At 42.6% G+C, this 15,724-nt stretch overlaps 1 protein-coding gene across 1 annotated transcript in view; it reads left to right on the top strand.

Annotated features, from left to right (window-relative positions):
• The window catches only part of XIRP2 (xin actin binding repeat containing 2), a 47,691-nt gene that overhangs the window by 21,418 nt on the left and 10,549 nt on the right, over positions 1–15,724 (top strand). Inside the window, exons 5-8 of the mRNA XM_064166109.1 lie at positions 5,768–5,925; positions 9,911–10,042; positions 14,658–14,765; positions 15,422–15,494. Of these exons, the coding sequence (XP_064022179.1) occupies positions 5,768–5,925; positions 9,911–10,042; positions 14,658–14,765; positions 15,422–15,494 (471 nt within the window). The remainder of the gene's footprint in view (positions 1–5,767; positions 5,926–9,910; positions 10,043–14,657; positions 14,766–15,421; positions 15,495–15,724) is intronic.

Here is a 15,724-nt window from a genome sequence, read left to right as displayed (position 1 = left end):
ATGCAGGCCAGGATGCCACTGGCTCTCTTGGCCACCTGGGCACACTGGGAAGATCTAGAAGGCTCTCAACAGCTGAGCAGTTCCAGCACTGCCACAAAGGAGCCAGGGACTACCTTGAAATTTCTACTGCACCGCCGTGAGTAGCACAGACATTCCCTAGGGCTCCAGGCTACCTATTTTTAAGTGACGCAAAGCCATTTTGTGCCCAAGCTTTCCCACTTTTCTGGTTCTCCTAAATGAATGAATTGCCCATAAGCATTCTTGTGAAGATTTTCCTGACCTCATCCAAACCCCAAAGTAACTCACTTGTATACAGTTGTGGGCAGGGCTTTCTGGAAATAAAATTAATGACATATTTTATAATTCCTGCCTTGATAATTGCCACAGCCAATTCAAACACCTGCTCATTTCTTTCTGGAAAGACAATCATACTTTACAACCTTATTACCCTATAGAGTTTTCTTCTATCAACTAGAAACAGCTGCAGTTCTCCATGTGGGAATAATTTTGTGGTTCTTCTCTGCAGTTTCTCAAGTTTTTCAGGTATTTTTTGTATTTCTTACCTCTAGAATCATAGAATCAACCAGGTTGGAAGAAAATTCCAAGATCATCCAGTCCAACCTAGCACCCAGCCCTGTCCAATCAGCTAGGCCACAGCACTAAGTACCTCATCCAGCCTTTTCTTCAATGTCTCCAGGGACAGTGACTCCACCACCTCCGTGGGAAGCCCATTCCAATGCCAATCACTCTCTCTGCCAACAACTTCCTCCTAACATCCAGCCTAGGCCTCCCCTGGCACAACTTGAGACTGTGTCCTCTTGTTCTGTTGCTGGTTGCCTGGCAGAAGAGACCAACATCTATGTGGGTACAACCTCCCTTCAGGTAGCTGCAGACAGCAATGAGGTCACCCCTGAGCCTCCTCTTCTCCAGGCTAAACATCCCCAGCTCCCTCAGCCTCTCCTCACAGGGCTGTGTTCCAGGCCCCTCACCAGCTTTGTTGCCCTTCTCTGGACACATTCCAGTATTTCAACATCTCTCTTGAATTGAGGAGCCCAGAACTGGACACAGCACTCACGGCGTGGCCTGACCAGTGTTGAGTAACCTTCTTCTAGACATTTCCAGTCCAAAGACTTGCTTTTTACCCTGTAACAATGGAATCCACCATTCCATACTTGCTTTGTCTTCAAGTCTGCATCGGGCACAGCATGGTTGAGAAGTATTTGTTGGTCCTCCAGGAATTAGGAAGAACATGAACTATGTGAAAATGCAGAGTCAACAATTCATATGTCTTACAAATGCAGCTTTTTATAAAAATGTGACAGACCCAGAGGGAATTATGGTTTCCTCTGCTCCTGTGAGAGACAGAAGACTATCTAAATGCAAAATGGAGTATTATCAGAAGGAAATTCCCTAGAGACTCATTTGAGTGCTTGAAAGCACTGCTGGAAACTCTTAAACTTCTAATAGCTAAGGTTAGGCACTGAAATATGCAACTCTGCACTTGAAAAAATACTCAGGAGCTGAAAAATATATGATGGTGCTGATCTGTAGATTATTTCTCCCATCACCATGAGATTTCAGGTTTTCTACAGCCAATGACAATATATTTCCACTTGCTTCAATTTTTCAGTAAGAACAATACCCTCAAACCACTGAAGTGGTATAGAACCTTTTCCTAAATGTCTCAGTTATGCCAAAGTCTTATTTTCCTAGAAGTATCAAGCAATATTTACAGCAAGCTCTAGGACTGAGTACCAACAATTTCTGTTGTCTCCACTGAAAAACAATTAAGGCAGTGCTCATACTGCTGTTCAACCCCTTGTAAAAACCCATTATGAATACCCAAAGGGATAACTGATGCAGTCATATCACTGGAAATAATGGCAGAATGCCAGAATTGTTTAATCCTGTAATGCATAGAAGATTTGTCAAGCTCCATTTATTTTACAGAGTTGATGTAATTTATTGTTAATAAAATAATTCAGTTCTCTGGAACAGATACTATTGCATGAGCACCACGTGACAAAAGCAAAAAGCTTTTTGCTGGTGTACCTCACTTTGGAACTTGCTATTCTATCACAAGCACACATTTATCCCTAAAAGAATCAGAAAATACTACACTTTTATGTTCTCTTGAATCAGCAAAACCTTAGAGCAAAACAAACAAAAGGAATCATAGAATCAACCAGGTAGGAAGAGACTTCCAAGATCATCCAGTCCAACCTATAGCCCTGCCCTGGCCAGTCAACTAGACCATGACACTAAGTGCCTCATCCAGGCTTTTCTTGAACACCTCCAGGAATGGCAACTCCACCACCTCCCTGGGCAGCCCATTTCAATGGCAAATCACTCTCTCAATGAATGAGCAAAAGCTTTTTTCATCTCTCATACCACCACAGAGAGTTCCACATTATGGTATAAAACACTTAGTTTCCAAAGAGAGAGCATTTTCTGGTTTAAAGCTAACAAGAATAGTTCCTCTTACCTTCATTCCCCAGGTGGCTAATAACATGTGTCTATTAAAATGGTTTTTTAAACAGTCCATTAAATTCATTGGCTCCAAATCAGAAAGGAATCAAATCACACATCTAACTTTAAGCACACTAGTATGCGTATTCTGCTTAATGAAGCTATTCACATGCTTACAACTAGGTGGAATCCAAGCATCTCTTGTTGGATTAGAACAGTATGAAGAAAAATTTTAGATGCCTAAACATGAAGGGCAACAAAGCTGGTGAAAGGACTGGGAACACAGCTTTATGAGGAGAGGCTGAGGGAGCTGGGGGTGTACAGCCTGGAGAAGAGGAGGCTCAGAAGTGATCTCATTGCTGTCTACAACTACCTGAAGGGAGGCTGGGGTTGGTCCCTTCCACCAGGCAACCAACGACAGAACAAGGGGACTCAGTCTCAAGATGTGCTGGGGGAGGTATAGGCTGGATGTTAGGAGGAAGATCCTCATAGAGAGAGTGATTGGCATTGGAATGGGCTGCCCAGGGAGGTGGTGGAAGTGCCATCCCTGAAGGTGTTAAAAAAAAAAAGCCTGGATGAGGCACTTAATGCCATGGTCTAGTTGATTGGCTAGGGCTGGGTGCTAGGTTGGCCTGGATGATCTTGGAGGTCTCTTCCAACCTGGTTGATCCTATTCTATGATTCTATTCCATTACACTGTTAGTAGTTGTTATGGCAGGGTAATGAATTACTGTGAGACAATATTTTCCAAAATTAATATTGTTGATTCATTTTGATACCCAGAACTCTTGCCACCCCCAACCACTAATTTTAATAACAATTGGTTCTTTGCACAGTCAAGGAAACATTATACTGAGGAATAACTAGATCTAGAAATAACTAGCAAAAATCATAGAATCAACCAGGTTGGAAAAGATCTCCAAAATCATCCAGTCCAACCTAGCACCCAGCCCTAGCCAATCAACTAGACCATGGCACTAAGTGCCTCAGCCAGGCATTATTTTAACACCTCCAGGGACAGTGACTCCACCACCTCCCTGGGCAGCCCATTCCAACGCCAATCACTCTCTCTGTGATGAACTTCCTCCTAATACCCAGCCTATACCTACCCTGGCAGTTTTCCATGCACTATAGAAAAATCTCAGGACAAGAAACTTCCAGCCTGAGGAATTTATTATTATGATGATGATGTCTCTGATCACAGATAAGAGACGATCACAACATACATTTTCCCCCTTGTCTGAAACAAGAAGGAAAAAAATATATTTATACCAAATTTTAAGGTATATTAAATTCTTCTACTACAGTCATATAAATGCAGAAAAATATCAACCAAAAAATTCTTAGTGCTAGTGATTCTGTGCTCCTCTTTTAGGATTTCTCTGAACTATTGTCTCTGCATTCACTGAGGTCAAATTGCAAGTGCTTAAAGATAACCTTCACACCTTGAAGTAAGGTTAAAATGCAGTTAGCAATTCAGATGATTTTCAGCAAAGTTTGAATAGCACTAAATCAATTAAAACATACTCTAATGCAATCTCAGTAAACTCAAATCTACAACCAACTCAGAATAGACTCTCTATTAAGCAAATGGAAATGATAATGTACAGCTAATTAGAACTTAATACATCACAGAATGACAGAAACATTCCGGTTGAAAAAGACCCTCAGGATCATCAAGACCAACCTTTATCCCTGCTCTACAAAGTTCACCCCTAAACCATCTCCTCAAGTACCACATCCAAACAACTTTTAAATACGCCCGGGGTTGGTGACTCAACCACCTCCCCGGGCAGCCAATTCCAGTACCTAAACACTCTTGCTTTGAAAAACTGTTTCCTAATGTCCAGTCTAAACCCACCCAGTCGCAGCTTGAGGCCATTTCCTCCCTATTCTCTCACTATTTACCTGTGAGAAGAGACCATCTCTAACCATTATCTAACTATAATAGGGTGTTTGTAGTACTTAGAATAACTTCTTATGGTATAATGCAGATGTAATGCTACCAAGAAAATGAAAGTATGCCTACTGATAAAATTGGTTTTGTTTGTGGTGTTTTGGTCTGTTTGTTTGTTTTTCTCCATTAGTAAAGAAAGCTTTTTGTTATTTCTCCAAGGATTTTCCCTGCTTCAAAAGCTTCACCAAATAATTTTTCTGCCCTCAGTAAATTCTACATTGTAAATAATGTACAGTTGCAAAGAGTTTATAAAACAGCTCCTTTCTACTGCTGCTTATCTTTCAGGATTTGGAAAGAAGTACCTGTTGTGTTTTTTCTTAGAAACTCTGGTGTCTGTTTGTATTTACAGTGGGTTTGCACAGGATTTGGAAAGAAGTACCTGTTGTGTTTTTTCTTAGAAACTCTGATGTCTGTTTGTATTTACAGTGGGTTTGCACAGGATTTGGAAAGAAGTACCTGTTGTTTTTACTTAGAAACTCAGATGTCTGTTTGTATTTACAGTGGGTTTGTGCAGGATATGGAAAGAAGTACCTGTTGTGTTTTCTTAGAAATTCTCATGTCATAGAATCATAGAATCAACCAAGTTGGAAGAGACCTCCAAGATCAGCCAGGCCAACCCATCCCCCAGCCCTATCCAGTCAACTAGACCATGGCATTAAGTGCCCCATCGAATCTTCTCTTGAAGACCTCCAGGGACGGTGCCTCCACCACCTCCCTGTGCAGCCCATTCCAATGCCAATCACTCTCTCTGACAACAACTTCCTCCTAACATCCAGCCTATACTTTCCCCGGCACAACTTGAGACTGTGTCCCCTTGTTCTATTGCTGGTTGCCTGGAAGAAGAGGCTACCCCCCACCTGGCTACAACCTCCCTTCAGGTAGTTGTAGACAGCAATGAGGTCACCCCTGAGCCTCCTCTTCTCTAGGCTAAACAGCCCCAGCTCCTTCCGCCTCTCCTCATAGGGTTTGTGTTTCAGGCCCCTCACCAGCTTTGTTGCCTTTCTCTGGACACGTTCCAGTATCTCAACATCTCTCTTGAATTGAGGGGCCCAGAACTGAACACAGTACTCAAGGTGTGGCCTGACCAGTGTTGAGTACAGGGGAAGAATAACCTCCCTTGTCCTACTGGCCACACTCTTCCTGATCCAGGCCAGGATGCCATTGGCTCTCTTGCCCACCTGGGCATACTGCTGGCTCATCTTCAGCCTACTATCTATCAGTACCCCCAGGTCTCTTTCCTCCTGGCTGCTTTGTATTTACAGTGGGTTTGTAGAGGATTTGGAAAGAAATACCTGTTGTTTTTTTTTTCTTGGAAACTCTGATGTCTGTTTGTATTTACAGTGGGTTTGTACAAACTTGTAAGAGGACTACCTAAAGAAGGCGTTTCCAGGGCTGAGAGCACAACACTGGATTTCCAGGAGACCGTCTCCTTGAAGGAAAGAATGGCTATGTACAAGGCTGCGGTGTCTGAAATGAAGAGTAGCAATGCCTTCGCTCACGTAAGATACCAATGGTTCCCTATCTTAACTGTGTTTGCTTCCTGTAGCAACATTCCCTACATTCTTTCCTTATACAAGATGACTGATCAATCACTATATAGGTCAACATTTGAAACTTAAAATATCAAATCTACTTAGCAAACATATTGATGCCTCAGTCTCGATCTGTAATGACTGAGATTTTTTCATGCTATACATCTTTGGTCATCTGGACAAGTACCTTTAATCCATTGGAAGGACTATTTTTCTTCCACTGTTGCATGAACTGCAACAGGGGTGATCCTCCTCTTCTACTCCACTCTGGTGAGACTCCACCTGGAGCACTGCATCCAGTTCTGGAGCCCCCATTACAAGAAGGATGTGGATGTGCTGGAGCATGTCCAGAGAAGGGCCACTGAGTTGATCAGAGGGATGCAGCACCTCTGCTATGAGGACAGACTGAAAGAGTTGGGGCTGTTCAGTCTGGAGAAGAGGAAGCTCCCAGGTGACCTTCTTGTGGTCTTCCAGTTTCTGAAGGGGGCCTACAAAAAAGCTGGAGAGTGACTTTTCAGGATATCAGGAAGTGACAGGACTAGAGGGAATGGAGCAAAGCTGGAGGTAGGGAGATTCAGGCTGGATGTGAGGAGGAAGCTGTTCAGCATGAGAGTGGTGAGAGCCTGGACTGGGTTGCCCAGGGAGGTGGCTGAGGCCCCGTCCCTGGAAGTGTTTAAGTCCAGGCTGGATGAGAGTACGGCCAGTCTGCTCTAGGGTAGGGTGTCCCTGGCCATGGCAGGGGGGTTGAAACTAGATGATCCTTGTGGTCCCTTCCAACACTAACTGATTCTATCAGGATCATAGGCTTGAGACAGATTAGCAACACAGTTATTCTTTCAACTCCTAATGACAAATCCCAGTGGTTTCTGCATTGCTAAAAATATTATCAAATAATAAAATCACATTAAAAGGTACATTAAGTTTGGAGCTCTCTTGCTAGTCGAGCTAAAAACTTCAAAACAGCTGAATTTTGTAATAGGAGCTCTTAGACAAGGTGTATGAAAAAGTATTGGGTTATAATACTATTATTTTTATATAAAAATATTGATATAAAATTTGTCCTACTCATCCTTCTATATGTCTGTCAACAGGAATTAAGTATTTTACTGCAAAGTTTAATATTACTAACAAGTAGCACACAAAGCATTTGGCTAACAAGACACATAATATATTAAAATAGAGCAAGATCACTTCACCACATATTAAATCAGATAGGAATATCTGAAAGTTAAGCTTTCAGATCTCAGCCAGGAACATCTGCCTCAGTTCTGCAGAAATAGTACAATGTAAAAAGTTTATTTTTACTGTATCTTGAAATCCTACCTAGAAGTTGTATCTCACTACCCCCCCCCCCCCCACACACACACCCTACCCTCCCCGTATCAGAGAATAGAAGCATTATGCTGGCTTGCTATTTTGGAATGCCATTTGCCTTTGTTTATACTAAACTTTCAGTGGATGGTTAGGACAAAATAATTTCTGCAAACCAGAGAGTGTATATGCCAGAAGGACTACAATTCAGCTCTCACCAGCCAGCAGAAGAGCTGTAGAAGGATTCCTAATCTTACCTGCACTCTGCCTGTGGGAGTAGTCTGCAGCCACTGAAGGAACCTCCTGCGTGTTTGAATAGCCCAGAAGCTATATATTGAAAACAGCCATCAGTCACACTCACCAGAGTCCATGTGTTTTCCAATCACCATATTCCTGTATTTTGACTTCCTTACTTGGAGCCGATTCCTGCAGTTCAACTAGTTGAGAACATTCCAATTCCTTACTCCTGCAATTCAAAATATTGCTGAAGTTAGTGCCCTCTCTCAAAAACCAAAGAGCTGAGTGAAGCCTGACCCAGCCTAACTGTTGAGCACATCTCAACTACTTCACTTACACTCTGGAATGCCTTGCAGTTCCTTGCTGAAAGGTATGGTTACCTAAACTACAGTTACATTAAAGGGAATTAAGACACCTATTTGCAGAACCTGTAACTACTTTTACCCCCACGAAATATTTCCAAATGACTGGCAAGATATGCCTGAAATATTCATTCACTAAAATTATGTCTTTTCACATACACCTAGAATCACACTGTCTTCATCGCAGGGGAAAGAAGAGTCTGGGCTTATGACCTGCTGACATAGTCACCAGGTGCAAGTGCTAAGCCTAAGTTTACTCAGTAATCTTCATTCCACTGCTGTTCCTAATTATTTAGTCATTTATTTTCTGCAAGGTGATTAATGAGCTTAAATGCTGAAGACTCTGGTTGAGTACCATTTAAGAGGTAAAGCAAAAGAGAGAGCTAGAACAGGAAGCCTGAGGGTAAGGGCACTCATGTGGCCTTCAGCACTGTTGTTTTGCCTTGAGTACCATTTAAGAGGTAAAGCAAAAGAGAGAGCTAGAACAGGAAGCCTAAGGATAAGGACACTCTCGAGGCCTTCAGCACTGTTACTAGTGAAGAAAAATCATCTCACAAAAGCCTAGTTGAAGCTCTCCACGTGTTTTTCAACAATATCTATTGGAAAAAAACCAGAGGCACAGAGGCACAGGCAATAACTCTGAATGCAACAGAACTCAGAACACACAAGTAAAAGCGGCAACAGCATAGAAAGGTTCTGGAAAGTGATATGGACAATCCAGTAGATGAGATCTACTTCTTTAGTGCTAAAAATTCAGGCCAGGCATGCACATTCTTCAAACACATGCTGGACTTCAGTTATCCAAATGACAGTGTCTATCTCCTGTGCAGTGGCCTACGAACTTGCCAGCATTTATTATTGTCTGAGTCATTCTGAGAAATATAGAGTATTACATGGCTGAAAATATATGACCAATCCCTAAAACTACAGAGGAAACCACTGAGTCCTCAAGCAGTAGTTTAGGCAGAGATGAATATGCAGCTACAGCAGCAGGATCTATTTCATACAGGAGCATTTCACAGCTTGTGTTAAATAAATTCCAGATTGCAAAAATCTGAAAGAATGTCATAATTTGCAGGCCCTAATTTTTGGCTGAAGTTCTAAAGTAGAGTTCTAAAACAGGCCAATGAGATGCAACAGCTAATGTTAAGTGTAGCTTTGTATTTTGATGACAGCATCTGAAAAAATAACCCCCTTATTACTGTATGTTAATGTTAATTCATGGGAACTGTTAGAATAAGTAGGGTTTGCACATTACATCCATAGAATCATAGAATCAACCAGGCTGGAAGAGACCTCCAAGATCATCCAGGCCAACCTAGCACCCAGCCCTAGCCAGTCAACTAGACCATGGCACTAAGTGCCTCATCCAGCCTTTTCTTCAACACCTCCAGGGACAGTGACTCTACCACCTCCCTGGGCAGCCCATTCCAATGGCAAATCACTCTCTCTGGGAAGAACTTCCTCCTAACATCCAGCCTAAACCTACCCCAGCACAACTTGAGACTGTGTCCCCTTGTTCTATTGCTGGTTGCCTGGGAGAAGAGACCAACCCCCACCTGGCTACAACGTCCCTTCAGGTAGTTGTAGACAGCAATGAGGTCACCCCTGAGCTTCCTCTTCTCCAGGCTAAACAACCCCAGCTCCCTCAGCCTCTCCTCACGGGGTTTGTGTTCCAAGCCCCTCACCAGCTTTGGGTGTCCTTCTCTGGACACGTTCCAGTATCTCAACATCTCTCTGGAATTGAGGAGCCCAGAACTGGACACAGCACTCAAGGTGTGGCCTGAGCAGTGTTGAGTACAGGGGAAGAATAACCTCCCTTGTCCTACTGGCCACACTGTTCCTGACCCAGGCCAGGATGCCATTGGCTCTCTTGGCCACCTGGGTACACTGCTGGCTATAAGGTAACTGTTTCTGAATTTTCCACCTGAAATACATAAGCATTGTGGCATCCTCTTATTAGCCACTTTTCTAGAAATGAACTTTTAGAAACACTTTCTTAGCACAAATGTGTAACAACTGGCTTGATTTTATCACTCTAGGCTTCAGAGAAAAGCAAATTCTATACTGTGCCTGGTGGCCTGGCAGCAGTGAGGAAACAATTTGAGAAAATGCAGATGACTTCTTCAAAAAGGATCTTTGCAAAGTACCGGCACAAGCACAAACCTGTACAGGTAGCTGTATCATTTTTTATACTAACAAATGAGATGTGCCCTGATAGACACCTTGAGGAAAAAATTTGGTTATTTGCTTTACTGAAGAATTTACATTATGACTAAGACATTTGCTCACTAATGTTCATACTCTGAGAATTTTCTCTTAGATCTCAAGTTGTGGTGGAGGACACACAAGCTGGATGTTAGGAGGAAGTTCTTGCCAGAGAGTGCATGGCACTGGAATGGGCTGCCCAGGGAGGTGGTGGAGTCATTGTCCCTGGAGGTGTTCAAGAAAAGGCTGGATGAGGCACTTAGTGCCATGGTCTAGTTGACTGGCTAGGGCTGGGTGCTAGGATGGACTGGATGATCTTGGAGGTCTCTTCCAACCTGGTTGATTCTGTGATTTTATGATTCTATGTTCTTGGAGGTCTCTTCCAACCTGGTTGATTCTATGATTAAAATAGTTGGGTTCATAGGGAAAAATATTACCCAATCTATTTGTAACAATCTTTGATTTTAGGTTAAGTACCTTACTGCAGGATCACAAAACCCCATTTCTATCTAACATGACTGCACTCTCATGGCAGGGATTGTGTATTCCACAGAAACAAATAAAAGGGCTAATTTCCCACCAGCATAACTTCACTAGTTTTAAATCCAGATCATGGTCTTCAGCTGCAGTCCTTCATTGGAGACTTATGCTACCTAATAAGAGCAACCTTATTCCATGCAGACCATCAAATAACTCTACAGAATAGTTTCCAAAATCTAAGGATTCTACAGAACATGCCACAGATTCTGAAGCAGTAGACTAAATTAATCCTAATGTAAAGGGTTAACCCTCCTGGGGGGTGGATCTTGAACCTTACCCCAGGTGTAGTGTCTAGCCCCCTATAAAAACAGTAAATTCCTGTTTCATTTTTTCTTGCCCTGCTTCCCTGCCTGACAGCACCACCCTTCTGTTCCTGCTGCTCTTTTGTTTTACCATGTGGCCATCCTTTCACAAGGTGAACAAACCCATTGCCATCAACCTGGTTGTATATATATATATGTGTATATATATAGTCTTGTTTTTTTCCTTCCCTATACCTCTTTGTAACTCCCTTACCTCAAATACCTTTTACTTAAAGTTTTACCTTTTCCTTTCTACATCTAATTCCTTTCTTTGCAAAAGGTGGGGGGGAGAAGGAAATCATAGAATCAACCAGGTTGGAAGAGACCTCCAAGATCATCCAGTCCAACCTAGCACCCAGCCCTAGCCAGTCAACTAGACCATGGCACTAAGTGCCTCAGCCAGGCTTTTCTTGAAGACCTCCAGGGACGGTGCCTCCACCACCTCCCTGGGCAGCCCATTCCAGTGGGAAATCACTCTCTCTGGCAACAACCTCCTCCTAACATCCAGCCTATACTTTCCCCAGCACAACTTGAGACTGTGTTCCCTTGTTCTATTGCTGGTTGTCTGGGAGAAGAGACCAACCTCCACCTGGCTACAATGTCCTTTCAGGTTGTTGTAGACAGCAATGAGATCACCCCTGAGCCTCCTCTTCTCCAGGCTAAACACCCCTAGCTCCCTCAGCCTCTCCTCATGGGGTTTGTGTTCCAGGCCTCCCACCAGCTTTGTCACCCTTCTCTGGACATGTTCCAGCACCTCAACATCTCTCTTGAATTGAGGAGCCCAGAACTGGACACAGTACTCAAGGCACCCATTAATTGTTATTGGTTCTATTAATTATATTTGAGTCTCTGGGAAATTTAAACTAGAATCAAGACACCTAATTACAGCATATCCTATCCTATTCTATACCCAAGAGCTGGCCATTCCAGAGGGATGAAACCACAGGTCTTCCTGCTCTCCCCTTGTTTGTAATAATAATCGAGCATCATTTTACCCTCTGTCACTAAAATTTCAATTAGCCATCTTGATAGACACATAAAATAAGAGAACCTCCCAGTCTCTCTTCCTCCCTGCATGCCCAGAGCAAGGCTGTGTAATTATGTTGTCAAAATCTGGCCCATAATGTTTAGGCTGCATTTTAGACAGTCAGAGCTGTCGCATTAAACGATTATCATCGTTCGCAAAACGGCAGCTACTGCACAAGCAGTTCCAAAGTTACAGCAATAAAGCAGTCCTGACATTCAGATTAGATTTGCTTCCTGACTACATTAAGCCTAATTATATTCCTTTTTTATACCCTGCACCATTCAAAGGACACATAATGACCATACAAACATATTTCCGTGTCCTCTAAATGAGCTTTTGCAGTAATGAGAGCTTGACTTACATATCCAAAACATGCATATTAGAACAGAAAAGTCTAGCTTAAATTAAAAAGCATATATACACATAAATATTTCATTTTATATGGATATGCTTTTCAATATATTATACATATACCTACACATAGTCATTAAACAGAGAATAGATGCCTTTTTTTCCCTTTGCTATGAGGTCAGACCTAGGTCTCCTCTTGTGCAGCACCCTCACAACTGTCACTCGTACAGAGCTTGTGAATGTGAACTATGCTCCGAGTTGTTCCCCTCAAGCCTCACATCACTTTGACAGTTCAAGCTCTGTGGTAGATAGGATTACATTTGATATTGACCATTTACTGGGACAGTAATCAGAATTTTTTTTTTCTATCTTTTGTTCATATGATTTGTATTTCATCTTATAGTTGAAACAAATTATTTGGCAGCACAGAGGTGGAAGAGAACTCTTAAAGCCCATGAAGGGTATGCTTATTGTTCCTCTGTCATAGAACCTAAGATTCCTTGCTGCCTACTGTACGGCAGAAATGATGAGCTAGGCAGTGGATGCCTCCCAATATTGACTGAGCAGAAATGATATTGAGGACACAAGCAGTGTAAGCATTCCTTAGTTTGAAGGTGAAATAAATCCCCAATTTTTCAGCTTTATACAGGATGACTAATGGGAGAGAGATAATATCTTGCCCCCAAATTAGCTGGATTTCAAGGAGGTGGCAGGATTTGAGATGCAGAAATCTTACAGCTCTCTTTTATTCTAGATGTATAGCAGCAATCTCAGAAACACAGTGCTGCCTCCATTCAAATTCACATTACTGTAAATACTTGGGAAGCTCTTGCTGGAGGGACCAAAAGCTCCTGTCACTGGAATGCTTATTATCAGTAGAAACAAATAGGCAAGGAAGAAGAAAATGTAATTTGACATTAATGAAATTAATGTCTCTGTGTGCATGCTAGTGTGAGAGAGGAAGCACAGAAGTGCCACCTTAATAATATAAATTCTTAGAATTCATTTATTCTGATCACTAAATCTGAAAGGATTCCATGGGCACAGGTAATGTGATGTCATGTAGATTCAGTGACCGGCTTTAAATAAGGAAACAAATCACTGCCAGAATCAGAAATCAGACTAAACATAGATAACCTGAGAAATTAGTTTACACAGACATCTTGGATGGCATCTCTCAATGGGGACAGAATGGCTGGAGAGCAGCCCAGCAAAAAGGGACCTTGAGTACTGGTAGATAGTAACTGAACATGAGCCAACAGTGCGCCCAGCCAATGGCACCCTGGCCTGGATCAGGAACAGTGTGGCCAGTAGGACAAGGGAGGTTATTCTGCCCCTGTACTCAGCACTGGTCAGGCCACTCCTTGAGTGCTGTGTCCAGTTCTGGGCTCCTCAATTCAAGAGAGATGTTGGAACATGTCCAGAGAAGGGTGACAAAGCTGGTGAGGGGCCTGGAACACAGCCCTGGAGGAGAGGCTGAGGGAGCTGGGGTTATTTAGCCTAGAGAAGAGGAGGCTCAGGGGTGACCTCATTGCTGTCTACAACTACCTGAAGGGAGGCTGTAGCCAGGTGGAAGTTGGTCTCTTCTGCCAGGCAACCAGCAGCAGAACAAGGGGACACAGTCTCAAGTTGTGCTGGGGGAGATATAGGCTGGATGTTAGGATGAAGTTCTTCCCAAGGAGAGTGATTGCCATTGGAATGGGCTGCTTAGAGATGTGGTGGAGTTGCTATCCCTGGAGGTGTTCAAGAAAAGCCTGGAATAGGCACTTAGTACCATGGTCTAGTTGGGTGATAGGTTGGACTGGGCCTCCCTGGGCAGCCCGTTCCAATAATGCTAGCCTGCATATTTTACAGAGTTTTATGGTTACTTTGTGGATCATATTTTTCACAACTGCAATTCAGCTTGATTTTTGCAGTAAAAGAGCTCTATGAAGCATGTACAGGAAGTCAGCATCTCTTATATACACACACAATTCCTTTTAGAAAATTGGGTTAGCCCCATGCCCACTGACACATAACAAATTGATGGCACTGTGTATAAAACCAGTCTTATTCGTCATCTTTGTCCCCTTCCAGTCTAATTATAAGCACCTTATTCATGCAGCTTTCCATATCTGCTGGTTGAAATCTGGCTGCAGCAACAGAAACTATGAAATACCTTCCATGTTCTAACAATATCTGTGCCAATTTTTATGGAAAAAAAAAAAAAATCAATCATAATAACAATGGTACCCTGCTGTAAAGTGCCTGTTCTAGTTATACCAAATACATTGGTATTTATCTGCAAAGGCCCTTCACAGAAAAAAAAAAAATCAATTTATTACCAGCTGTTCATGTGCAACTACTTTTATTTGTCTTTAGGAAACAGCAGGTAGTGGTCAGCGCACAGTATCGAGCAGCACCAGGGAAGCTGAGTGCAAAGAAATGATCTCTAAAGAAAGTCAAACGGAAGCCTCTCAAATACCAGAGGTAACTATATCAATTAATAACCCTGTCACTGGAAAATTATACTGATCCTGATACATACCAGCTTTGCTTCTTCCTCCTTTACTACTTGGTTAAACAAGATCTGCGTGCCCTGGTGATAGCCTCCCTCATTAGGCAGTGAACAGTAATTTTTTAACAGGTGTTTTCTTGTTTGTAATTTATTATTGTTTAAATTCGTTAATTAATTAGGTTTCCATTCATGTTTTTCTTTGATGTAACATTGCTATCTACAACTACTTGAAGGGAGGTTGTAGCCAGGTGGAGGTTGGTCTCTTCTCACAGGCAGCCAGCAACAGAACAAAGGAGCACAGTCTCAAGTTGTTCTGGGGGAGGTATAGGCTGGATGTTAGGAGGAAGTTCTTCACAGAGAGAGTGATTTGCCATTGGAATGGGCTGCCCAGGGAGGTGGTGGAGTCACTGTCCCTGGAGATGTTCAAGAAAAGCCTGGATGAGGCATTGAGTGCCATGGTCTAGTTGATTAGATAGGGCTGGGTGCTAGGTTGGACTGGCTGATCTTGGAGGTCTCTTCCAACCTGGTTGATTCTACAATTCTATGATTTTAAATACAGTTGCATAAGCATGGTTAATGCTTGCATGTTGCACTAAATCCTGTAGTAAAATGAAGGTTCTGTGCACAGGTTTCTCATCGTGAGCAAGTTACTCGTGAGTCAGAAGTGGCCTCTACGTTTGCTCGGCAAGCTGATGAAACAGGTAAAAAGGGGGACAAGAATAAAGGCTCGCAAATGACCAAAGGCAAATGTCTTGACTCACACAAATGTACTACTTGGCATGCCAACAGAGAAACAAACATTGCTCTGAATTCTCAGCAAATTCACCGAGTTGTGAATTCTCAGTGAATTCCTTGACTTCAATGGCACTTTGGAAATTAGTTTAGAATTTGGTAAGGAGAGGTGGCTTCTGCATCATGAGCTGGGTTTAAT

The sequence above is a fragment of the Pogoniulus pusillus genome, chromosome 2, assembly GCF_015220805.1.
Source record: "Pogoniulus pusillus isolate bPogPus1 chromosome 2, bPogPus1.pri, whole genome shotgun sequence".
In the NCBI taxonomy this organism is placed as follows: Eukaryota; Metazoa; Chordata; class Aves; order Piciformes; family Lybiidae; genus Pogoniulus; species Pogoniulus pusillus.
The sequence above is the reverse complement of the archived record's forward strand: the minus strand, read 5'-3'. Positions and strand labels throughout refer to the sequence as shown.